Raw genomic sequence first — 24,968 nt, forward strand, 5'->3', positions numbered from 1 at the left:
TGGCCACCCCTGCACAGGGAGATCTGGCCCAAAGGCAGACCAGGGTCATGAGGCTAGGCCCTTCTTAAGAGGGTGGAGGGCTTTTGGAGGTGCTGAGGGCATGAGGTCAGAGTGGTGCCTGCTGCTGGCCTTCAAGCATGCAGGGTCCCTGTTTGGTGGTGGGCCTCATGAAGTAGTCACACCAAGGTGGGTGCTTAGGGTTCTCTCAAGCACCTATTCTGTCCCTCTGCATGCAGGGGACCACACCTAGGGCAGGAACTGAGAGCTGACGAGTGTTGTGTTCCCGGCGTTGCTCCTTCAGCTGGGATGGAGCCCTTGGCGGGATAAAAGGCTAAACTGGGTCCAGGTGAGATCACCACAGGGTCTCACCCAGGGCAATGAAGGGCTCACAAGCAGCACATCCCTGCTCACAGCTCGCACTCAGACTCACCTGTCTGTCGATGGTGCTGCCATCACTGCTGAACGTTTGTTCTCCGTCTTTCTCACGCTTTCACCAAGCAGAAGGCTGAGCTCACCTAACCTGGATGCGGGCAATGAGATGCACTGCGTGCCCCCCTTCCCCTTGTGCAGCTGTGGTGTGAACGCACACCCTCCCTTGCTTGCCCTTCCTGCCTGGTTGCCAGCTCTGCTCTTGCTATTCCCTGTGCCCACGGCACTCTCTTGCTTATTCTGTCAAGCCTGACCTACCCTCAGAGGCCTACCTTGGCCATCCACAAGGCTCCTTCTGAGAACTGAACCCTTTCCCTGAGTTCCCAAAGCACGTTGTGTGAAGCTCTAAACTTTCTCCAGGCTGAACTTAGCTTACTCGTGGCTGTTCCCATCCTCAGGGCTCACACAGCAAGTGCTCTGTAAGGGCTTGTTAAACTCTACTCTCCTGGGACTCCTAGTCCCCCACCAGAGTCCACCATGACTACCTCCTGCAAGAGCACTGAGCTCCTGGGTGCCAGGCCCAGCTCAGAATTTTCACAGACACCAACTCGTTTAAGTTGCGTAACCCCGGGAGGAAGGGGTTGTTACCTGATGAGCAAACAAATCAGAGAAGTTCAGTGACTTGTCCAAGGTTACAGAGGCTTGGAGCTCTGGATTGAAACCCAAGTCACTGTGACTCAAGACCAGTGTTTTTCCCCGTTATAAGCAGACACAAAAGAATAACAATCCTTTATCATTTATACTGTATTCTCATGTACATTATTTCATTTGATCCTCACAACAGCCCTGTGAGGTAGGTAGGGTTATGTATTACTGTTATGCCCATTTCACAGATGAAGAAATGGAAGTGGCTCAGTGAGGTGAGTGACTTGCATAAAGTCACACAGCATGTTAGTGGCTTCACTGCTTCTGCAACTTCTCTAAAGTCAAGCTGCTTGGATTAGGGAGCACCGAAAAGATGGACAGTTTTATGGAAAAGGAAAAAGGGCAGTGGTGATTTGTAAGATTTCTTCCTCAAATTGTTTTGTTATGACCACAGCTTCTGCTACTTGGTCTAAACTAGGTTCTCCATGAGGGGCTCTCCCAGGTACCCTTGGCCTGGGACAGCTGTCTTTTTGTGGGATGGAGTCTCACTCTGCAATGGCACACTCTCAGCTCACTGCAACCTCTGCTATCTGGGTTCAAGCGATTCTACTGCCTCAGCCTCCCAAATAGCTGGGGTTATAGGCGCCTGTCACCACACCCAGCTAATTTTTGTATTTTTAGCAGAGATGAGGTTTCACCATGTTGGCCAGGCTGGTCTTGAACTCCTGACCTCAGGTGATCTTCCCGCCTCGGCCTCCCAGAGTGTTGGGATTCCAGGCATGAGCCACTGTGCCTGGCAGAAAAGCTGTCAGAGAGACTCCTGGGTCCCACTGTAGGGGGAAAAGGGCCTTTACTGCTCAAGGGAGCTGGCTGTGCCCATGGCCCAGTGTACAAGCTCCCTACTCACAGGGCCTATCTATGGGAAGCCCCTTTCTGGGCCCACCTCCCATGGGTGCCTGTGTCACCAGGCTTCCTTGGCTTTGAGGACCCCTGCCCAGTGGGGGAGGACCCTGGGGACTCTCAAGGCCAAACTCACTTTAGGGATGAATCATGACGTGCAGTTTGGAGGCCTGCATGGCTCATCACCCGGTGGGAAGCAGTGCTCGGGTTGCTTGCCCTGGATGGCACCCTACAGAGACCCAGGGGTGGGACACAGGACTGCAGGGGAAGGCCGCCTTCCTGAGGGCAGGGTATTAGGGGCCGCACATTTACTCTAAGGGCACTGTTACGGTTCATACCACTCCTGGGCTCCTTGCTGCACAGCACCCTTGGAGACCGTCTCTTTCCTCTGGATATCCTCAGGGGCCGTGAATCTTCCTCTTCCAACAGAAAATGGTCGAAAGGCATATGGAGCCACAGATGGGAAGGTGGGTGAAGTGGGGGTCACAAATGAGGTGAAGCTATAACAAAAGGGGACTGACTTACAGGGGATAGAAAAGAGCTAACTTTGATTCTGAAGACAGATCCCAGAGGGGAATCTGAATTCTGAGTAATGATGTTTTCAGAAAATGTCTGGTCTCTCAAGGTGACTATTTTGAAAGCAAAGATATATAACTGGGTGAATGGGAAGATCTGCAACCAAGATCCAGCAAGTGGCAGGACAGATTTTGGCTCAATGTAGGGAAGAACTGTCTAACAGTCAGCACCATCCAACCACAGCAGGAGCTGCCTTGGGGACGGCGTGCTTCCTATCAGCCAAGGTATGCAAGCAGGCCAAGGTGATCACTTGCAGGTACCCAGGGAGCGGCACTCATCTTCAGATGTGCTGGGGTGTTCTAGGGGTGGGGGAGGACTAAGCAATCATCGAATTATTTCCAACCCTGAGAATCCATCATATATTTGTTTAAAATGACCTGTTTCAATGATACCTCAAATTTTTGGGAAAACAATGACAAAAGTCAGGCAACAGGCTGGATTTGGAAGTGATTTCATTACACTGGCTGCAGATACTTGCACATCTTTGCAAAGATAGCAGGCCCTTTCTGAAGCCAGGAATCCCTTGATTCAGCCCTATCAAGAGGGACATTCCTACCTTCTGAACCCTGCCTGGACACTCATTCCTCTAGACCCTGCCACACCTCATCTCTGTCCCCCAAGAGGGGACACTAACAGAGCTCTGAGAATGCACAGCATTCCAAGCCAGCCAAACATGGTCACCCCTGGGCAAACATCCACAATCATGGATGCACCCTGGGGAGGGAGGAGCAGGTGTGACAGGAACCGCTGGGGACTTTATGTCCTGGTTAACTGGAGGTAGCCTCTTGTTCTCATCCCATCCTCTCCACCAGGGCCTTCTTACAGATGGATAAATGCGGCACTGGCTAGTGGTACAGAGAGATGGAGCCCAGGAGAAAACTGCCGCTGTTTTGTCCTGGCTGGAAAATCCTCCTATGGCCTCCTTTAGTACACATCAGCTGAGTCTTCACTTGTCACAATAAACCGCCTGTCTGCAGCTCAAAATGGCAAGAAAAAAGGTGGTTCTGTTCAGAGGACACTGGATTCCAAAAGGTGGACTTCATCATGGGGGGAATCAAGTCCTGCTACACAATTAATACAGATTAGTATAGTCCCCTGCCTCGCACCACTGGCGAGATGCCCTCCAAGACCTGGCTGACATGAGCTTCTTGGGACTCCCCGTCTCCAATGTTGTTGGGGTCCTTTTACCTGTACCGTATTAATCGAATAATCTTATTGTTCATAAAATCCAGAGCATGTGGGTGAGAAGAATCGATGCAGAAGCCATCGCTCAGAGCGATTTTCAGTACCTCTTCCACGAAGACCTGGAAGCTGTTGATTTGCTTGTTGGCGGGCACCACCCAGAGCCTCTTGAGGTTCTGCTTGGTGTACTCCTCCTCTGGCAGGCCCTCCACATTGGCCACCCAGTCCAGAGTCAGGTGGTTGGGGTCCTGCAAGTGGCTGGTGATGGAGGAGAGATTGCCATTGGAGCAGTAGAAGAGCTTAGAGCCAAGGAGCTTGAGGAAGAGGCAGGAGGTGCTGAAGATGTTGGCGTTGAAGACCTCCATGCTGGAAGAGGAGAGGCTGTAGATCTGGGGCGCCTCACGCACAGTGAAGTGGACCGTCTGCACACGCTGGTTCAGTGTGATGTTGAGCATGGCATTCTTCTCGGCCTTGGAGAGCTCCACTTCCTTCTCCTGCAGGGCCTCAATCAGGGGCTGCACCTGGTAGAAGTCGGCCTCCCTGCGGAGCAGCCCCATCTCCTGGAAGTCCTCGGGCAGGTCAAGGTGGGAGGTCCGCAGGAAGTTGAGGATATAGCGGAACACTTTGCCATCACGGTCAATGAAGCAGTTGCCCTGGCTGTCCCTCTTGGTGGGCATCTTCCCGCTGAACATGGCGCCTAGCATGGAGTCAGGGAAGCTGGTCAGGGTCGCCAGTGAGGTTGTATAGAGCTTCCCCCCGACGTTCAGCGTGATGGGGTCGGACATGGCAGGAGACTGGGTTGCTGGAAGTAGTCCTGGAGAGGGTGAGAAGTGAGAAATGACTATAACCAAACCTTATCAGAGAACTCACAGTCCTTAACTCCTTATTGTACATCAAGCCTGTGCCCTTGGGATCAAAATGAATTAATATTTGATGAATGGGTGATAATTGCTAACACTGTGCAAAGTACATTAGCTTCACTAGGGAGAGGGAAAGGAGAAAGGGAAAGGGAAAGGAGAAAGGAAACAGGGAAAGAAAGGAAAGGACCCCTAAAGCCTGGGTCCCCCCTGCCCCCCTCTGCTGCCGACATTCTATTTTAATTGGTCTGGAATACTGCCCCAGCACTGGTATTTTGAAAGAGTTCCCTTAGTGATTCTAAATGTTCAGTTAGAATAGAGAACCACTGGTCTAAAGAAAGAAAGGAAAACGTGCCTGGACTGAAAGCTATGCTACGTGTTTATACATATATTTCCTTACATAATAGTTGTATCAGCCAGGTGCAGTGGCTCACACCTGTAATCCCAGTACTTAGGGAGGCCGAGGCGGGCAGATCACCTGAGATCAGGAGTTCAAGATCAGACTGGCCAACATGGTGAAACCCCATCTCTACTAAAAATAAAAAAATTAGCTGGGCATGGTGGTGGGTGCCTGTAATCCCAGCTGTTCAGGAGGCTGGGGCAGGAGAATCATTTGAACTCAGGAGGTGGAGGGTGCAGTGAGCCGAGACCGCGCAACTGCACTCCAGCCTGGACAACAAGAGTGAAACTCTGTCTCAAAAAAAAAAAGTTGTATCATCTTTTGACACAGACAACATAATCATCCATTCCTGTTGTGCAGATGAGGAAAACTGTGCCAGGATTCATTCCTCAAGCTCAGAAAGGTGAAATGCCTTGCCAGGATTCAAACTCAGGTCCTTTTATTTGAAAGAAAAATGTGTAAATGCTTACTAGCCAAAGATCGGTATGTTCTAAGTACTCAACAAATGGTTTGAGATTTATGACTCCAGGCTCAGTGCTCCTCCTTCTGTACCAGTGACACTGCTGAATTTAATTATTATTCTCTCTCAAAGATCTGACAATGAATGGCCATGATTAGTGTCATTTCCATCTATCTTCAAGGCCCACAGTGGGTCACTCAGCTGTCCGGACTGCAAATGACAATCCTTTTTTTAAAAATTTTTATTTTATTATTATTATACGTTAAGTTTTAGGGTACATGCGCACAATGTGCAGGTTAGTTACATATGTATACATGCGTCATGCTGGTGTGCTGCACCCATTAACTCGTCATTTAGCATTAGGTATATCTCCTAAAGCTATCCCTCTCCCCTCCCCCCACCCCACAACAGTCCCCAGAGTGTGATGTTCCCCTTCCTGTGTCCATGTGTTCTCATTGTTCAATTCCCACCTATGAGTGAGAACATGTGATGTTTGGTTTTTTGTCCTTGCAGTAGTCTTTACTGAGAATGATTATTTCCAATTTCATCCATGTCCCTACAAAGGACATGAACTCATCATTTTTTATGGCTGCATAGTATTCCATGGTGTATATGTGCCACATTTTCTTAATCCAGTCTATCATTGTTGGACATCTGGGTTGGTTCCAAGTCTTTGCTATTGTGAATAGTGCCGCAATAAACATACGTGTGCATGTGAATAACAATCCTTTATAGACTTTCACTGCTCCTATGCTGACTTGCCTTGCCATGAAGATGCTCTTGGCTCCTGGTGGCCTGTCCTTTGCTGTCATAACACCCCAAGCTTCTCTGAAACCGGCTGCAAGGTCAGTGCAAATGCAGGACTCTGTCAGAGCACCCTCCTGAAGGCACCCTATCCACACCTTAACAAAGCCCCCCTAATCTCTCAGCTGTCAGCATCTATGGCTGGCAAGTCTCCTTCACCACATGTTCTAGAAAACAGGAGATCTCAGCTCCAGCTTCCAACACTATACTTTCCCCAGAGCCAACCTGTGGACCAGATTCAGCAATCCTTCCCTGACATGGCAGGTAGGGATGCCTAGAGGAACTGGCCCCAGTATTACCCCCAGAAGAGCCTGTGCTGGTAGAGGAGACGAGAGAGTAAAGGCACAGTGACAAGACAGGTAGAAGATGTGGGAGATGGTCTGGAATGAACCTTGGCACATCAAAAACTATCTGGCTGGCAGACACAGTGGCTCATGCCTGTAATTCCAGCACTTTGGGAGGCCGAGGTGGGCAGATCGTTTGAGCTCAGGAGTTCAAGGCCAGCCTGGCCAACATGACGAAATCCTGTCTCTACAACAACAACAACAACAACAACAACAAAGCAGGGTGTGGTGGCGAGCACCTGTAGTCCCAACTACTTGGGAGGCTGAGGTGGGAGGATCGCTTGAGTCTGGGAGGTTGAGGCTGCAGTGAGCCGTGATTACGCCACAGAACTCCAGCCTGGCAGACAGAGGGAGACCCGGTCTCAAAAAACAAACAAAAACCCATCTTTTCAAGCATGCTTACTGTCCAGATGGAGAAACAGAGGTCTGAGGAGACACCTCCCCAAAGTCACCCAGCAGGGGTGGCGAGAACTTCTCAACATTTCTGCCTCCTGAAGAGGCTGACTGCACTGAGGTCTCCTTTCTCCAGAGGATGGGGGCCATGCCAGTGTGAGAGATATTCAGCTGCCATGCTCGACTCTGTGGCAGGGGCAGGGGTATGTCCCCTCATGATTCCTCCCCAGTCTAATGGGGCACTTTGATATTGCAGAAAGGCATTCCCCATCTGGAGTGTCTGAGGAGAAATGAGTCCATGTGAAATACGAAATCGTCAGTAGAAGCCTGGAGCAGATGGGCTGCGAGACGGTGGGGAGGTCCCACAGAGGTGTGGGTGAGCTGCCGCTGGGGGCATGGCTGTTGGTGTGGAGACGGCTGCGAGGCAGCAACTGGGGAGGGTGCTGTGACTCAGGGCTGAATCTGGTCAATTCTCTCTCCAGAGGGCCCAGGCAGGAGGTGGACCCAGGAGTGGGTGTCCTTTACTCAATCCAGAATGTTCTTCCCTGTTGCCCTCTTTGCAGGACTCTAGTCTACTCCAACTGTTTTCTTCTGGATAGAAATGTGCATGTTCTAGTTTCAGTCTCTCTTTCTTCTTGAAAACAAACACTCCCTCCCAACATTGGGTTTCAGGCCTAGGATCTATAAAGTGGCTTACCTTCACCGCAGGAAAAGGAGCAGGTGTCAGAGAGGACATGGACAGTTCCATGGGCCACAGACCCTTATCTCTTCCATGCATTACTGCTGAAGTACTCAGAGCATTACAGGTGGGGGAGGTCAGGAGCCACAGGGCATTCCCTGGGACCCCTGGGTAGGTGCCCAAACTCTTATTTCTCTGCTTGCAAAAGCAGCAGAGCACCTGCTTTCCTGCGCCCCCGATGATGTCATGGCTCCCGGTCATTTGTCTGGGGAGAGCAGCACAGTTGCACAGGCAGTCAGGGCAGAGGCTGGCTAGCAGGCAGGTCTCCTGCTCCGAGTCTAGGGTGCTCTCTGTGGTGATCTCCCCTTACCTATCCAGTCACAGAGCTCAGTCCTCTAAGCCCTTTTCTTTTTTTTTTTTTTTTTTTTTTGAGATGGAGTCTCGCTCTGTCGCCAGGCTAGAGTGCAGTGACGCAATCTCAGCTCACTGCAACCTCTGCCTCCCAGATTCAAGCGACACTCCTGCCTCAGCCTCCCGAGTAGCTGCAATTACAGGTGTATGCCACCACGCCCGGCTAATTTATTTTCGTATTTTTAGTAGAGATGGGATTTCACCATGCTGGCCAGGATGGTCTCGATCTCTTGACTTTGTGATCTGCCCGCCTCGGTCTCCCAAAGTGCTGGGATTACAGGCGTGAGCCACCGTGCCTGGTCTAAGCCCCTATTTTCTAGCCACAGGGCCACAGTGTCCATCATCACAAATCCACGGCCCTGCTACAAAAGGCACAATGACATGACACGAGGGGAGTTTCATGAGTCGGCAGAGGTTTGCAGTCAGGTAGTAATGAACTAACACCACTGAGCCTCAGTCCCCTGTGTGTTCCCAGATGCCTCCTGGCCACCTCCACCTGGATATTCTGCAAGTGAGGCAGGAGAACAGGGTTTGGAGACATGGAACTTAAGGCCAATTTGTGCTAACTTCATAAAAGAGAAAACACCAAGGTCTGGGGCAAAAAATCTGAGGCCAATTCCGTTGACTTCCCAAAGCTGGATCAGAAGGAAAATCCTGGGTCTGGGGGCAGGGACCCTAAGACCAATTAACACCAAATTCCTAAAGCTGAACCAAGAGGAAAAACGCCATCGCCCCAGCTGGGTGACAAAGGATCAAACGCTCCTCTCTGCAACCCTCCCACTCCACCATGTCTCAGGTGGAAAGGGAGGGGGGCCTTGGATTGGGACCATCCCTTTATCTGCATAGGGTGCCCATTCACCTCAGCCTTTAATTAGCCACAGACTAAATCCTTCGTCCAGATAAGGAGTAGCTGATAAGAACCTCAAATGAGGTACTTAAAGCCCAGAGAACTTTGTAACTGGGCCTTTGAGTTCCTTGCTCTGGCCCACTCCCACCCTGAGGAGTGCTTTCTCACTTTAATTCCTGCTTTCACTGCTTCATTCCTGCATTTCATTCCCCTGCTACTCTTTTTATTTTTACTTTTTTTTTTTTTAGTAGAGACGGGTTTCACCACGTTGGCCAGGCTGGTCTCGGACTGACCTCAAGTGATCTGCCCATCCAGGCCTCCCAAAGTGTGGGGATTACCGCATCTGCCCCTCTGCTACTTTGTTCAAAATGCCAAGGACCTGCAAAATTCCTAGTCAAGACCCTCCACCAGTAACACAGGTACCAGAAGCCTCACCTGTGCCTTCCTCTGCCCCTAACTCGCTGTGAACTCTTCTCAGCCACCCAACTGCCTGAGGGAAGCAGCCCCGACTCTTCAGCCCTAGAGTTTGTCTTGACTATCTCCTTGAACCCATCCCTATAGCTACTCCCAGAGCTCAGGCCTCATCCCTGCCCCCTGCACCCCTACATCCTCACTCGACTCCCTGCCTTCTGTCCACCTTCCTTTCTGGTCTGCAGGCTGACTTTCCTGAAGCACCATCCCTGCCCAACCACCTTCCTCTTTCCCTCTCGTGTCTAACCCTGCCCTCCACGCACTCCAGACGCCACTGAGTCAGTCTCCTTCATGCTGACACCTGCCCTGCCTTTGCTGTCCCTAGACCACCCCTGTCTATCTTCTCTACCCTCTCTGCTGTCTACCTTTCAGGCCTAGCCTATGAGTCATCACCTCTGTACTGCTGTCCCCAGATCTCCACTAGGTTAACAGCTCTCCTCTCAGGGCTTCCTGGTGCCTTGCACTACCCCGCCTGGCAGCACCCACCATTCCACCTGCAGCGATCTGCTTTGCACATGGCCCTCTTCCCTGGCTATATCAAAATGCAGATCAGTGGACATCCATATGGGGAAAAAAAGAAACTTGGTCCATCTCTTATGCTGTTTATGAAAAAGAAACTCAGAACATATCATAGACCTAAATATAAAATCTAAAACTATACAACTTCTAGGAGAAAATCTTTGCAACTGTGGATTAGGCAAAGATTTCTTGGATAGGACCTAAAAGGGACAAACCATTAAAAACATCAATAAACTAGACTTCATCCACATAAAAAACTTCTGCTCTTCAAAAGACACTGTTAAGAAAATGAAAGAATAAGACACAGATGGAGAAAATATTTGCAAAACACCTGTCTGATAAAGGATTGTTAACCAGAATATATAAAGAACTCTCAAAACTCAGTAAGAAAATAACCCAATTAAAAAACACATAAAGCTGGGTGCAGTGGCACATGCCTGTAATCCCAGCACTTTGGGAGGCTGAGGCGGGCAGATCACTTGAGGCCAGGAGTTCAAGAACAGCCTGGCTGACATGGCGAAACCCTATCTCTACTTAAACAAAAACAAAAAGAAAACAACTAGACAAAAGATCTAACAAATACTCCAGCAAAGAAGATATGCAGATGACTGACAATCACATGAAAAGATGGTCAATATCATTAGTCATGACAGTATGAAAATTGAAACCACAATTATATGCTACTATATACCTATTACAGTGGCTCATATAAAAACTGACAATGCCAATTGAAGGTGAGTACACAGAACAATGGAAACCTCATACACTGCTGGCAAATGGTAACCGCTGTTGAAAATAGTTTGACATATGGTATGGTTTGGCTCTGTGTCCCCACCCAAATCTCACCTTGAATTGTACTAATCCCCATGTGTCAAGGGCAGGACTAGGTGGAGATGATTGAATCATTGGGGCGGTTTTCCTCATGCTGTTCTTGTGATAGTGAGTGAGTTCTTAAGAGATCTGATGGTTTTATAAGGGGTTTCCCCCTTCGCTTGGCACTTCTCCTTGCTGCTGCCATGTGAAGAAGGACATGTTTGCTTCCCCTTCCACCATTATTTTAAGTTTCCTGAGGCCTCCCTAGTCCTGTGGAACCGTGAGTCAATTAAACCTCTTTCCTTTGTAAATTAGCCAGTCTGGGGTATGTCATTATTAGCAGTGTGAGAATGGACTAATACAGCATACAATTATCACGTGACCCAATGACCCTACTCCTAGATATTTATGCCGGAGAAATGGAGACATATGTCCATGCAAAGACTCATATGTGAATGTTTATGGCAGCTTATTCATAATTGCCCAAACTCAGAAACAAGTAAAATGTAAACAGATAAATTGCAGTACATCCATACAATAGAATATGACTCAGCAATATATAGGAACTACTAAAAGACATTACCACATACATGAATTTCAAAAGCATTACGTCAAGTGAAAGAAGCCAGCCGCAGAAGGTTACATGGTACATGATTCTATCTGTATAACGTTCTGGCAAAGGCAAAACTATAAAGACAGAAATCAGATTAAGTGAATTCCTGGGGCTGGGCTGCAGAGAAAAGACTGGTTACAAAGAAACACAAGGCATATTTTGGAGTGATGGGAATATTCTATTAGGTTGGCACAAAAGTAATATGATGTGGTGGTGGTCAAATGTGTTTATAAAGACTGTCAAAATTCATGTAACCATACACATCTAAAAGGGTGAATTTTGGCCAGCTGTGGTGGTTCATGCCTATAATCCCAGTACTTTGAGAGGCCGAGGCAGGAGGGTCACTTGAGCCCAGGAGTTCAAGACCAGCCTGGAAAACATAGTAAGACACCTGTCTCAATTAAAAAAAAAAGTGTAAATTTTACCATACTTAAGTTTTACCTCCATAAACAGGAAAAAAATGAAGGTTGTGACCTATTGGCAAGTCATGACATCAATACAGTTAAGTGGGTTGTAACCAATCATATATTGTTGTGAAACTTTTGTTTCAGTTGTGTGTCTATGAACTGGATCATGGTATCTTCATACTGTGGGTGACAAAACAATTTTTTTGGGAAACCACTGCCTAGTTTGTGAGCTGAGAGCAACTGCATGTCCCACGTCTGCATAGTCACCGCCTCGCACTCAGGGGAGGGGTTGTGTGATACTGTGATATAATAAGCAATATACATTTTAGATTTATCCCCAGCTGTTGGCCAGGGCTAAAAACTGTGTAATTTCCCAAGTGATAATAGCTATAGGAACTTCTTCTATTTTAATAATTGGTTTTGTCCCAGTAGGTGGAGGTTGCAGTGAGCCAAGACCGTGCCACTGCACTCTGGTTTGGGTGACAGAGCCAGGCCTTATCCCAAAGCACTCCCCCCACCAAAATTAATTATAGTTGTTATGCTATCCTAATCCAAATCCCAATAGTATTTTTCAAAAAAGATTTAAATAATTAAAATTTTAATCTGGAAGCACTGATGAGTGATAACCTGAAAGAGTATTTGAATAAGACATCTTAGCGCAATGTATTAAACTAGATTATAAAGCAATGACATTTCACTCTGTGGTTTTAAAACAATGAGAAGAGAAGGAATTTGGTAATAAATGTGAAGAGACACAACTAGCAATGTTTAAAAATAAGCATATTGATAAATATATTGATCCTTACAACTCTGGGACCCAGGCAGGACCGATCACATTGTCTTTGTTTCAAAGACAACCTAAAGCAGACCCAAAGAGCGTGAATCCCTTGCCCAGGGCTTCATGTGGATTCTTGACCTCAGAGTCATGGCCTCTGGGAAGTTCTGGTTTGGACACCCTTCAGAGAACCAGTCCTTTAGACGTCTTCGGCAGGAAGCTGAACCCAGCCACAGAGGTCCTAGCCAACAGCCTGTATACTCACGGCGACCTGGAGTAGGCAAGGGCTCTTTTCTGTGCAATTTCCTTTTTTCCTACATTACTGTCCACTTCCATAATGAGCATTACTTCCATAATGAAATGACTTACCATGCAATCCTGTCAGTGGGGACTAGCTGTTGTAACAATAAATGTACTGAGTAATGAAAATTGTCCATCTATCATCTATCTATCAATCACCTCTCCATCATTTCCTAGCTCTGCTCACTCATAGAGCCTAGAAATGACACCCAGTAGCAATAAACACACCTAGCCCTGGATCTTTGTTTCTGAATGTCATCATCTCTTCTAAAAGAAACCAGGGCTTCCTGGAGAAACTGAAGATTCCTGGACTTTCACAGGAAAAGTTCAAGGTGAGTTCATATAGCCCAACGAATTAAAAAACAACAACAACAACAAAACAAGAGTCCAGGCTGGGTGCGGTAGCTCATGCCTGTAATCTCAGCACTTTGGGAGGCTGAGGCGGGCGGATCACCTGAGGTCTGGAGTTCAAGACCAGCCTGGCTAACATGGCAAAACCCCATCTCTACTAAAAATACAAAAAATAGCTGGGCGGGGTGGCGTGCGCCTGTTATTCCAGCTACTTGGGAGGCTGAGGCAGGAGAATCGCTTGAATCTGGGAAGTGGAGGTTGCAGTGAGCCAAGATCGTGCCACTGCACACCAGCCAGGGAAACAGAGTGAGACTCCATCTCAAAAACAAACAAACAAAAAACAAGAGTCCATAATGTTATTCCCAAAAGAAAAAAGAGGGTGAGAAGAAGGGAGTGAGAAAGATAGAGACAGGAAAAATTAATTTTTTTTTTTTTTTTTTTTGAGACGGAGTCTCACTGTCGCCCAGGCTGGAATGCAGTGGCGTGATTTCGGCTCACTGCAGGCTCCGCCTCCCGGGGTTCACGCCATTCTCCTGCCTCAGCCTCCCGAGTAGCTGGGACTACAGGTGCCCGCCACCTCGCCCAGCTAATTTTTTGTATTTTTAGTAGAGATAGGGTTTCACCGTGTTAGCCAGGATGGTCTCGATCTCCTGACCTCGTGATCCGCCCGCCTCGGCCTCCCAAAGTGCTGGGATTACAGGCGTGAGCCACCGTGCCCGGCCAGGAAAAATTAATTCTATAAAAAAGAACACTAATAAACACAGAAGGAATGGAAGAATTAGAAAATTACCAATTTGCAACCCTCAGTGTTGTAATTCAAGCAAGGATCATCCAAGGATGTGGTGTGAAAGGTTATCAGGAACACATAATTATAACAGACTCAGAGAATCACTTCACAGATTACTTATTAATTGTTAAGAGAGAAAAATTTACCTTTACGATAGAAAGATCAGATTGCCATGACCTTAATAATCAAATTTAGCATTCATGGATAGTAAGACCCTGACATCATATCCTCCTGACATGCAGTAAGTACACACATTGCCAAAAACTCAAATCTAACCCCAATCTAATCATTGATAAACCAATCAAACATATTTAAATGGGTGGAGAAGCTCTATTTATTTATTTATTTATTTGAGATAGACTCACACACACTCTGTTGCCCAGGCTGGAGTGCAGTGGCACAATCTCGGCTCACTGCAACCTCCACCTCCTGGGTTCAAGCAATTCTCTTGCCTCAGCCTCCTGAGTAGCTGGGAGTATAGGCATGCACCATCATGTCCGGCTAATTTTTGTATTTTTAGTTGAGATGGGGTATCACCATGTTGGCCAGGCTGGTCTCGAACTCCTGACCTCAGGTGATCTGCCCACCTCGGCCTCCCAAAATGTTGGGATTACAGACATGAGCTACCAAGCCAAGGGGCTCTATTTAGATTAAATGAGTTGATAAAAGAGATATAATAGGATGCAATATGTACATCTCGACTGGATCTGATTTTAAAAACCAGAAACTATATAAGGTATTTTTGGGCAATTAGAATTCTTTTTTTTCTTTTTTGAGACAGGGTCTCACTCTGTCGCCCAGGCTGGAGTGCAGTGGCGCGATCACGGTTCACTGCAGCCTTGACATTCCCAGGCTCAGGTGATTTTCCCAAGTAGCTGGGACTACAGGTGCACGCTACCACACCCTGCTAAATTTTGTAGTTTTTGTAGAGATGGGGTTTCACTATGTTGCCCAGGCTGGCCTTGAACTCCTGGGCTCAAGCAATCTGTCTGCCTTTGCTTCCCAAAGTGCTGGGGTTATAGACATGACCCATTGCACCTGGCAGAAAATTTTGAATAACTATTACATTGGGTAATACTGACTTCTTGCTTATTACATATAATGTATTATGGCTATGTAGTAGAACGTCCTTATTAGGGGATACATGTTGAAGAATTTAGGGGTCAAACGTCAATCAACATATCTGTAACTTACTTTTAAATAATTTGGCCAAAAAAGTGTGTGTTTGTGTAAAAGCACAATTGGCAAATTGTGATTTGGCATATCTAGGTTAAGGGTTGTATTTATGTAAGCTTGAAAATTTTTAAAATATTTGTATTTTTAAAGAGGGGGGAAGAACACTTCTTCATAGGGCCAATAGATGTAAAGTTACAGTCATAGTGCCAGACCCCAATAAATAGCCAGATTTAGTAAGTTACAGATTTACTACTACTACTTAGAAGTGTGAAAAGCTCATAATTTTCCTTCCCAAGTGTTTCTGAATTTTGAAGGGTGAGGATGCCAACCAGGGCTAAGTGGTGGAGGAGTTAGAATCTAAGCCTGGTTGGGCAGTCTGGATAGAGCCACCACCCACAGAAACCACACCACTAGGCCTATTTTTTTTTTTTTGAGATGGAGTCTCGCTCTGTCACCCAGTTTGGAGTGCAGTGGTGTGATCCTGGCTCACTGCGACCTCTGCCTCCCAGGTTGAAGTGATTCTCCTGCCTCAGCCTCCTGAGTAGCTGGGATTTCAGGTGCGTGCCACCATGCCCGGCTAATTTTTGTATTTTTAGTAGAGACGGGGTTTCAGCACGTTGGCCAGGCTGGTCTCAAGCTCCTGACCTCAAATGATCCACCCATCTCAGCCTCCCAAAGTGCTGGGATTACAGGTGTGAGCCACCGCGCCCGGCCAGGTCTGCCTATCTTCTGTGCTGTGATTCTGCCTGGAAGAAGATGGCTGTTCAGGCCTTGTTTTTCCTGCCTCATCATGAACCCAGAATCTCTGTAACCCGGCAGGAAAGAAACTCCTGTCATGACTCACTGTGAATGTTGACAAAGAGAGGCCACTCCTGGGCCTCAGAAATGTCAAGGATGGGCAGAAAGAACTGGAGACAGGCCAGGCTCAGTGGCTCATGCCTGTAATCTCAGCACTTGGAAGGCCCAGGTGGGAGGATTGCTTGAGTTCAGGAGTTTGAGACCACCTGGACAACATAATGAGACCTCGTTTCTATAGAGAAAAAAAAAAATTAGCTGGGCATGGTAACACGTGCCTGTAGTCCCAGCTGCACAGGCTGAGGTAGGAGGATCGCTTGAGCCTGGGAGGTCAGGCTGCAGCAAGCCGAGATCACGCCACTGCACTCCAGCTTGGGCAACAGAGCAAGACCCTGTCTCAAAAAAAAAAAAAAAAAGAAAAGAACTGGAGAGGCTGTGTGGGGTAGGGGCAGACCATGCATGGTATTCGTCATTACCTGGGTTTGCATTTGAATCATCCCCTGCCACTTACTAGCTGTGCAGCCCTGGGCACGTTCCTGGGCAGATGATGATGATCATAACAATAACAAACACTACAACAGCAATAATAATGGCTAACGTTTATTGAGCAGTTACTACCGTGCTAGGCACTCTATACATGTTGATCTCTTTCAGTCTCACAGATGAAGTAGATACTACTATATACCTACTTTACAGACCAACCATACTGGGCCCTCTTCGACTTCTGCAATTTGGCATCTGCCATCCCCTCTGCCTGGACCTTGAAGACAAATCCCATGCATCGGCCAGGTCTCTCAGCTGGAATTCATTCCTTCTCCTCTGCATCTCCGGAGAATTTTAGTCTAACCCCTTACCACAGCCAACTTTACTTAAGTAGATGGATGCCTGGCTCCCTTGCTGGGGCTGGGGGTGCCCCTTTCTATATCCACAGAAGCACGTAGAATAGGGGAAGAGGAAGAAATTTCTCTCCTGTTTAGTCAGATCCATTTTCCCCACCTGGATTTTTAAAACTTTTTAATTTTGAAATGCTCTGTTGAATTTTCAATCTGGAATCTAAAGGGATGTGACAAGGCCGAGGTGATTACTTGGGAGTAAACGCAAGGAGAGTTTCCACTGCGTAAGGGAATGGACAGCACGTGGCTGGGTAAATTTCAAAAAAGACAATGCTCAGAGTGAGTACTGTGGTTTCCAGTAAGTGGGAGACTTCCCCACCTTACCCCACCGGAGAAAGGACTCTTTGCCTTGAAGCCCCTAGGACGACTACCCTTTCTTCACCTCCCCTTCCTGACCACCCCACATCAAAGAGCTGCGTCTATAATTCTGTCTTGCCCAGTCCATATCTCTAAGAAATCCGAAGGCTGCTCTATTACCATCATCACAACCCATAGGTAGGAGAGAAAAGGTGCTTGCTAGACACAGGGACCCCAGAATGAGCTGCGCAAAAGGCAGGAGGAGAGAGAGGTGGGCTGGAAGAAGGACACCACGGAATCTGGCACGGCAAGGTATTCTTTCATCTGGCGTAGACCTCCAACAACCACTACCATTCCCCAGCCCCTTCCAGAACTTTCCTTCACCTTCTCGGCTCACTCTCACGCTTCACCTTGTGCTTTTCCTCCGGCACCAGCACCCCATTTCAAACCGCTCTCTTCCTATGTCTCCTCCAAACAGTAATTTATAAACACCGTGCTTTCAAATCCATCTCATTTCATCCTCACAGTACTATAGGAGGGCTGCCTTACAGGCTGTCATTCGGAAGGGTTGGGGGGACTGGTCCTGCCAGACAATTTGCGAAGGTCAGGGCATCCAAACTTTTCTTTCCTGCCTCCCACGCCAAGCTAAACCTCTGCCTCCCCGAGTGCAGGGAGAAAACCCAGGTCTTTGAAGTAAGGAGTCCTGAGTGGTTTTAGGCAAGTCCCTTCGCTTTTCTGAGCCTCACATTCCTCACCTGTCAACCGCTATGGTGACGCCTCTACTTTTCAGGGCGTGAGAGGTCAATGAGATCACTGGTGTGCCGCACTGAGCTCGGGGATGGACTCTTTATTTCCAGTCAGTAAAGGGAGGTGTTCTATGCATCACAGGCTTTTGCCCACGCCGCCACAGCGCGGCCGGCCCAGGGCTCTCCAGAGCGGGGCAAGTTCCCTGTCATCTGTGTCTCCGCCCTTCCTTCCCCAATCTCAGCCAGGCTGCCTCATCGGCTTGTTCCGCACCCACTCCCCAGCACTACAGCCCCCACTCCGACCTGACAAGTGCCCCACCCCCACCTAGAGATCCCGCCTCTCCTTGCCCCACCCACCAAGGACTCCTCCCACAGTCCCGACCCTCATTATCCGGGCTTTTCCGACTATCACCATCCGCCCTTGCTCTCCCAACAGCCCCGCCCCTCTAAGAGCTCTGCCCACTTCGGCTCACCTCGCTCCGAAACGCGCCCCCTCCCCCGCAGCCAAAGGCGATGCCATCCCCATTTCACAGATGGGAATGGCGAGGGTGGGATAGATTAGTCTCATGGTAAGACAGTTGCTCAGTGGGCCCACGTACCCTCGCCGGTAATTCCCGAGCCCCGCGACCCCGGCCGTGCCGCACCCACCTCCTGCCCTCGCTCTGCAGCCTCTCCCTCCGCGAGCGGCCAGCGCAGCTTTGCGAGGGGGGCGGAGGGTAGGAGCCCAGCCCAGGGGCGTGGCGGTCCGGGGTCTGTGCGCTGCCCTCCGGGACTGGTAGTTCTCTCTGGGCTCCTCGCAGCTCGGCGCGTCGAGAGCGAACTCCATCTCCCAGGAGGCATTGCAGCGAGTTGCTCTGCGCCCCGCCTCGTCACCGCCGGTGTCCGGCCGGCTGGCCTTAAAGGGGACGCGGTCAGAGTGGCAGCTCGCGGGGTGGCCCCCGCTCCGGCTCCGCCCCATTTCACGCACCTCGCCCCTCCCCATGCTTCATCCCGCAGCCCCGGGGCCGCGCCGCAGAGTCGGGCTTCCTGGATACATAGAGGCTTGTGCCAGGCGGGGTGGGAAGACTGGATTTTGCAGTGGAAGCAGCATCTATTCCGTTTGGGACCTGGCTGAGGGCGTCCCCACCCTGGGGGGAGCAGAGGACCAGCCCTGACCTAGCCGGGCCCAGCCTCGTCCTGCCCGGCCTGAGCGCCCCGCCCAGCAGCCGGCTCTGGCCCACCGGGGTCCGGGAGGTAAGGGGGTTGGGGGCGTGTGTCTGTCTTTGGGGGGCGGTGTCTGCACCCTGGCGTTTCGAGAACCCTGGACTTGCGAGCCCAGGGCTGGGAGTCGGGAGATCTGGGTGCATCCTGGGCCTCACTGTGTGACCTTGGGCGAGTAGCTACTCCTCTCTGGGCATTAATCCTCTCCCTTCATCAATTGTATGTCGAAGTGATCCTGCTCCCTCCCCTTTCAGGTAAGAGGGCATTCGCACCCAGTACCTAGTACATTCGCTTGCTGGCTTTTCGTGGGGCCCTCCAGCTCAAGCGTGGGCTGGGCGCGGGTGCACTGGAGGGAGGGAGGTGGCACAAACCGGGGGGCCCGAGGCCACCATTGCTTGGAATGGGCTTTTCCTATTCTCAGTGTGCTGGGCCCTGGGATACCCTCCCCAACCCCCTCTTACGGCCCTGGCCCTTGCAAACCGGAGACCCTGATGTGTCAGCTTGGTGCCCTTCCTTCCAGAAAGCTTGGGGTGGAGTGCGGCCCTCACAGGTTTGTGAGGGGTGGCCCCGCAGGGATAGGTGTGTGTGGTGGGTTCCTGAGGAGGAATAGCTGCTCCTGCTTTCTTCCCTTCTCTCTCCTCCTTATCCTTTGAGGAAGAGCAGTTGCTTTTTACCAGTGAAACCCTTTTTTTTCTTTTTCTTTCCAGGAGACAGTTTGGTGGCCCAGACATGGGCCTCCCGGAGTAGGGTGAAGCACTTCTTCCCAGAGTTGCCTTGGGTAGAAGTTCAGTTAAAAAATACCTAGAGAGATGCTGCCATTCAGGCACCTGAGGGGCCAGAGATGGAGGGCACCACCTGGTGTCGGGAGGGGCAGCCTGGTACCCCCAAGGAAGCTCTGGCTCCCAGGGGAGTCAAAGGAGGGAGGCTGGCTTCGAGGGTCAGAGAGGGGAGGAAATGTGCTCCTCAGCTCTTAGGTGCTGAGCAGAGGCTGGGAGGGGCTGCTCTGACCTGGAGCAGGGAGAGGTTGAGTAACACCATGAAGCCTTCTTCTCAGGTCCTAGGAGATTCTGTGAGCTTTTGACCTGAAGGCTAACCAGGAACAGATTTTTTTTTTTTTTGGTTTTGTTTTTGTTTTGTGCTTTTTCTTTTGCTTTGGTTGTTTGAACAATTTCTAGAACGGCTAAAGCCTCAGTCCAGTCCAGTGACCTCTGTAGGGGCTTTCTTGACTGATGTTTAAGATTTTCAGGGTTTTTGATATGCAAGACCAGGCCTGGGCAAAGGAGGGGGTGGTGACTGGACCAAAGGTTAGGCCAGTTTCTGGAAGGTACTTTTGTGGTTACATCCTTGGTTTTCTCTCATCTTGCTGTCACATGTCTCCCATGAGTTGCTTGACGCACCTTCACGGACACGTCAGTCCTTGGTTCTGTACTGGGCACTGGGCTCAGAGACGGGGATTGGACCTCTGCCAAGGGAGGTCCCAGCCTGGTGGGAGACAGAGACATGGACTCCAGTTACGCTGCAGAGGGATGAGAATAGCTAAGAGGGCCTTGGAGGCTAGAACTTGAGACACTTGAATTGTGGAGGGAAAAGGAAAGCCTTCCCAGAGGAGAGGGCATGTGAGCTGGGCATTGAAGGGTGAGTCAGAATTTTCCAGGAGAGAAGAGGGAAAGGCCCTTTTTCAGTAGAGGGGACATTGTGCAAAGTAGCAGTCAGGAAAAAGCCCCCTGCTCCAATGTCTGCAGAGTCTCCACTGAACAATGTCGCTTGAGTTCATCTCCACCCCTGCCCCACATCAGCTGAGTGTCACAGAAAGGGCTTGCATGTCCAGCTCAGGAGTTTGGACCTTATTCTGGGTCCAAGGGGCTGGAGAGTGTTGAGAGTTCTGAGCAGGGGCATGGACGGAATGGTGCTTACCGTGTAATAAGCTCCATCTGACGATGCTGCATCTGGAGAGACCAAGGAGGGATGATGAAGCTTGAGCGGGGGCCCAGGGCGTGGCAGTGGGGCTGAGCATAGGAGTTGTGTACACACACATACACACACACACACAGGGTGCTTTGGGGTGATGGAGATAAGTCAGGCTCAACTGTGCAGGAGCAGAGAGATCAGTCAACACTCGGCAGAAATGTTGAGGGTCATCCGAGAGGAACAGGTGAAGGGATCTGGGCCTTTTGGCAGAGGAATTGGGATTTTCCTGAGTGCTCACTGTGTGCCTTGGAGTGTGCTGGTGTTGCTGGGATGCCCCTCAGGCTGTCATGCCAGTAGGGCGAGGGGTATGAGGCAAGGGCTTGGGAGGAGCAGCAGCGCTGGCTGGGAAAGGCTAAGGGGTGGGCACGTAGTCACCTTCTATTTGGGCATTCCGAGGATCACAGAGGTAAAAGAACACCCACCTCCATGGTGGGTGGGCTAGACTCGAAGCCTGGACTCTGTTCTCCTCTAGGACACATGCCTCTGTTGGAGGATGGATTGAGGGAGGGAATTGGGAGATGGGTTAGGAGGCTACTGCACTAGTCCAGGCAAGAAGTCAAGGGGACTGATCCTGGGTGGGGCTGGGAACACCGAGGTGGCAGGGAGGGCTAATGGAGGAAATGCCTTGGAGAATCAGCGGGATCAGCAGTGCGTGTCTCCTTGTCTCCTTTCCCTGACAGTGTCTGTGTCTCCCATCAGTGCCAGGTGGCCCAAAAATAGACTCATGACAGCCCGGCCCTCATCTTTTTTTTTTTTCTGAGATGGAGTCTTGCTCTGTCGCCCAGGCTGGAGTGCAGTGGCACGATCTCGGCTCACTGCAAGCTCCGCCTCCTGGGTTCACGCCATTCTCCTGCCTCAGCCTCCTGAGTAGCTGGGACTACAGGCGCCCGCCACCACGCCCGGCTAATTTTTTGTATTTTTAGTAGAGATGGGGTTTCACCGTGTTAACGAGGGCCTCATCTTTTTTATACCTTGTCTCAACTCTGTGAATGGTAGGCTTGGAATAGTCCCCATTTTCCAGATGAGAAGGCTAAGAAGCCAGGCAGGGGCTCACCCAAGGTCACCTGATGACTTTGAAGCAGAAAACCTGTCTTCTGCTTTTAACACAGGCTCTCCTGGGGGAGGACATGGCTGCTGTTTGCTGCTGCGGTTGGTGCGGGGCAGCTGTCTCTTGAGTCAGAGCCAGCATGGACAGGCCATCTCCTCACCCGGGGCTTAGCAGGTTAATCCAGCCTTCCTGAGGGAGGCAGAGTGCAGGTTCTAATCCTGCTTTGCCAAGGCCATGTTCCTCTCTCTGAGCCTCACTTTCCTTATTCCTGCCAGTGGGATAGCTGGCCTTGTCCTCCCTTCCCTGGCCTGATGGGGCCAGGTGAGGTGCAAGCCTCTAAAACCCTTTTGTCTGAGTGCATCCAAGATATTGAGTGGGTTTGCTGGTGACCATGGTGACAGCTGTCCTCAGACTGCCTGCGTGGGAGTTGGGGCAGGTGGGCAGGGCTTGCTTGCTGTGGCCAGGCTACAGACTGAGCAGAGGCTGCCGGCTGGCCTTGGAGATCAGAGTTCTCATGGAGCAGCTCTATTTGAACTGTCAGCTGCCAGGCTTATGTGGTATTAGGTAGAACAACATGAAATTGCCAACATTTGATCATTCGGTTTCATGCGGTTCAGTCTAATAGCATTTGTCCCCATTTTACAGAAAAGAGGCTCATGGGTATGATTTACTGAGGGTCACACAATGAGTCAGGGCTAGAATGTAGGACTCCTCATTCCTAGTCTGATACTCTTTCTACTCTTTCTAGTACTCTTTCTACTACCAGAGTCTTCCCTGTCTCCAGAACTCCATTTCTGCCTGCCCCCATGCCCTCTTGCTTCACACATGATGCCAGTGCCTCATGGATTAGGGTTTCTTCTTGGCTGCCTGAGTACCAGGATTTCTTGGCATCCTGGGTTGAAAGCATATGAAATCCACTAGCCATCCCAGGGGTCTGGGAGGATGGACTGTTTGCGTGGGGGAGGTTGGCCACAGCAACTGCCTTGTCACAGGCACTGCCTAGAAAGGGGACCAGGGCTGAAGGGAGAGTTAAAAATTTTTTTTTCTTTTTTGTTTTTTGAAACAGGAACTCACTTTGTCACCCAGGCTGGAGTGCAGTGGCGTGATCTCAGCTCACTGCAACCTTCGCCTCCCAAGCTCAAGTGAGCCTCCTGTCTCAGCCCCAACTAGCTGGGACTGCAGGTGTGAGACACTACGCCTGGCTAATTGATGTAATTTTTTTTTTTTTTTTTTTTGTAGAGACGGGGTTTTGCCATGTTGCCCAGGCTGGTCTCAACCTCCTGAGCTCAAGCCATCTCCCCACCTCGGCCTCCCAGAGTGCTAAGATTACAGACATGAGCCACTGTGCCCAGCTGGGAGACCAGTTTTTAAAGACACTTTATAGGCCTTTTGAGATTATACCTTGCAGGGGCACCCTTACAAACATTTCTGCCTCCCCCATCAGACTGGAAGCTCCTTCAAGGCAAGGACTTTGCTTCTGAAGCAACAGGAGTTGACATTTTCTGAGAACTTCCTTGTGCCCAGCTCAGAGAGCCTAAGTAACCTTTATGGGAACCAGAATGTATCCCAGATGAGCCACATTCAAAGAGTCAAAAAAAAACAACAACAAAAAAACCCAGAATCGAACACATCATTTCCCTCATTTCCTCATTCAGGAAGCTTAGGGTGGACCCTGAACTTTTTCTTTTCTTTTTTTGAGACAGGGTCTCACTCTATCACTTAGGCTGGAGTGCAGTGGCACGATCTTGCCTTACTTCACCCTTGACCTCCTGGGCTCGCCACCACCCCAGGCTGGTGTTGAACTCCTGGGCTCAAGTGATCTGCCTGCCTTGGCCTCCCAAAGTGTTGGGACTACAGGTGTGAGCCACCGTGCCCGGCCGCATCTGGACTTGTAGCAGGTGCCCAGGTGCTTCTGAGGCATTCTGAGGCTTCTGAGCAGGCCAGGATTTGGGAACCACTGATGTCTGCCATGGTTACAACCTCTAATCAACAGTGAACTCTTAAGAGGCACACACTCTTGGCATGAGAGATGCTAGCCATGGACTAATAAACCCTGGCCCTTTCCTGGTGGAGCTCAGCCTGGTGAGAGAGACAGATATTTAAACAAATGGGCCCTTTGCATTGTAACACGTGCAGCAATGGAGGTTAGGTCACAGCTGAGAACTAGAACAGAGCAGGGAGCTCACTGGGTCTAGTACATAGTTGGGGTTCCAGAATATCTGTGATTCTGAATAAAACTTTCCAGCTTATTATCCCAGAAATTTAAGGCTTGTCCACACTCTAGCTCCAGTTCTCAGGCATAAGAGTAGTTTTTACTGAGCCCATAAGTTTAAACACCTATTGTCTGCTGAGTCTTACATCAGGTCCTGCCTAGATTGGGCATTGAATCAAAGAAATGGTTCTGCGCTCCAGGAGAGGCATTACGTGTTAGATGTTAAGAGAGCAAGCTGTGCCCATGTGAACCTGCATGAGAGGGCTCAAAGTGGGTTGGTGTGGGACAAAGGCTTCAGGAAACAGGCCAGGTGGAGGAGAAGGGCAGAAGGAAGGCTATTATGGCTCAGAGGAGTAAGGTAGAGATAACTCACACTGCACCCTGCATTTGCTCATCCAGCAAATGCCTGTGTGCTGGGCACTGTGCTAGGTGCTGGGGATACTGTGGTGAACAAAACCTGAAGCTGCCCTCAAGAACCATGTACAGCATTGGAGGGGAGGCTGACCCCAATCAAGAAATCATGACAAGTGCTACCAAGGAGAAGGACAAGATGTTCTAATTTTTAATAAGAGAGATTGACCCAGGCAGGGAGATCAGGTGAGGCTTCCTTGATGAAGTGACTTTCAGCTGAGGTCTGCAGGGGGAGGGAAGAGCATACACAAAGGCCCAGGGGCAGAGGGCACACGGTGAGCCAAGGGTGACGGGCTGGTGTGGGCTGAGGCAGGCAGAG

General features: G+C 49.8%; 2 protein-coding genes across 8 annotated transcripts in view; one reads left to right on the plus strand and one right to left on the minus strand.

Annotated features, from left to right (window-relative positions):
- Positions 1-1,155: 1,155 nt before the first annotated feature.
- On the minus strand, positions 1,156-18,702 carry KCTD21 (potassium channel tetramerization domain containing 21). 2 transcript variants are annotated; one of them, XM_004051880.5, is made up of 2 exons: positions 18,459-18,702; positions 1,156-4,486 (listed from the first exon to the last, which is right to left on the minus strand). In XM_004051880.5, the coding sequence occupies exons 1-2, from the start codon at positions 18,634-18,636 to the stop codon at positions 3,675-3,677; spliced, it is 990 nt and encodes a 329-aa protein (XP_004051928.3). In that variant the 5' UTR covers positions 18,637-18,702; the 3' UTR covers positions 1,156-3,674. The 2 variants fall into 2 exon arrangements, with proteins under 2 accessions (XP_004051928.3, XP_018892393.1); XM_019036848.4 differs by having other exon boundaries at positions 18,410-18,504.
- USP35 (ubiquitin specific peptidase 35) overlaps positions 18,692-24,968 on the plus strand; it is a 46,946-nt gene continuing 40,669 nt past the window's right edge. For 4 of the 6 annotated variants that reach the window (XR_008670018.2, XM_055356883.2, XM_055356885.2 and 1 more), the window contains exon 1: positions 18,703-19,043. The gene's annotated coding sequence lies outside the window, so the exon portion shown is untranslated. Of the gene's footprint in view, positions 19,044-24,968 lie in introns of all 6 variants that reach the window. The other 2 variants (XM_019036850.4, XM_055356886.2) reach the window with 2 other exon arrangements.

Source organism: Gorilla gorilla, chromosome 9 (genome assembly GCF_029281585.2).
Source record: "Gorilla gorilla gorilla isolate KB3781 chromosome 9, NHGRI_mGorGor1-v2.1_pri, whole genome shotgun sequence".
Taxonomy (NCBI): Eukaryota; Metazoa; Chordata; class Mammalia; order Primates; family Hominidae; genus Gorilla; species Gorilla gorilla.

Excerpts from the sequence above, each read along its gene's own strand:
- KCTD21 (XM_004051880.5), bottom strand. The coding sequence starts at position 18,636 with ATGGAGTTCGCTCTCGACGCGCCGAGCTGCGAGGAGCCCAGAGAGAAC. Across the intron at positions 4,487-18,458 it reads CTGCAGAGCGAGGGCAGGAG|GACTACTTCCAGCAACCCAG; the intron begins GTGGGTGCGGCA and ends CACCCTCTCCAG.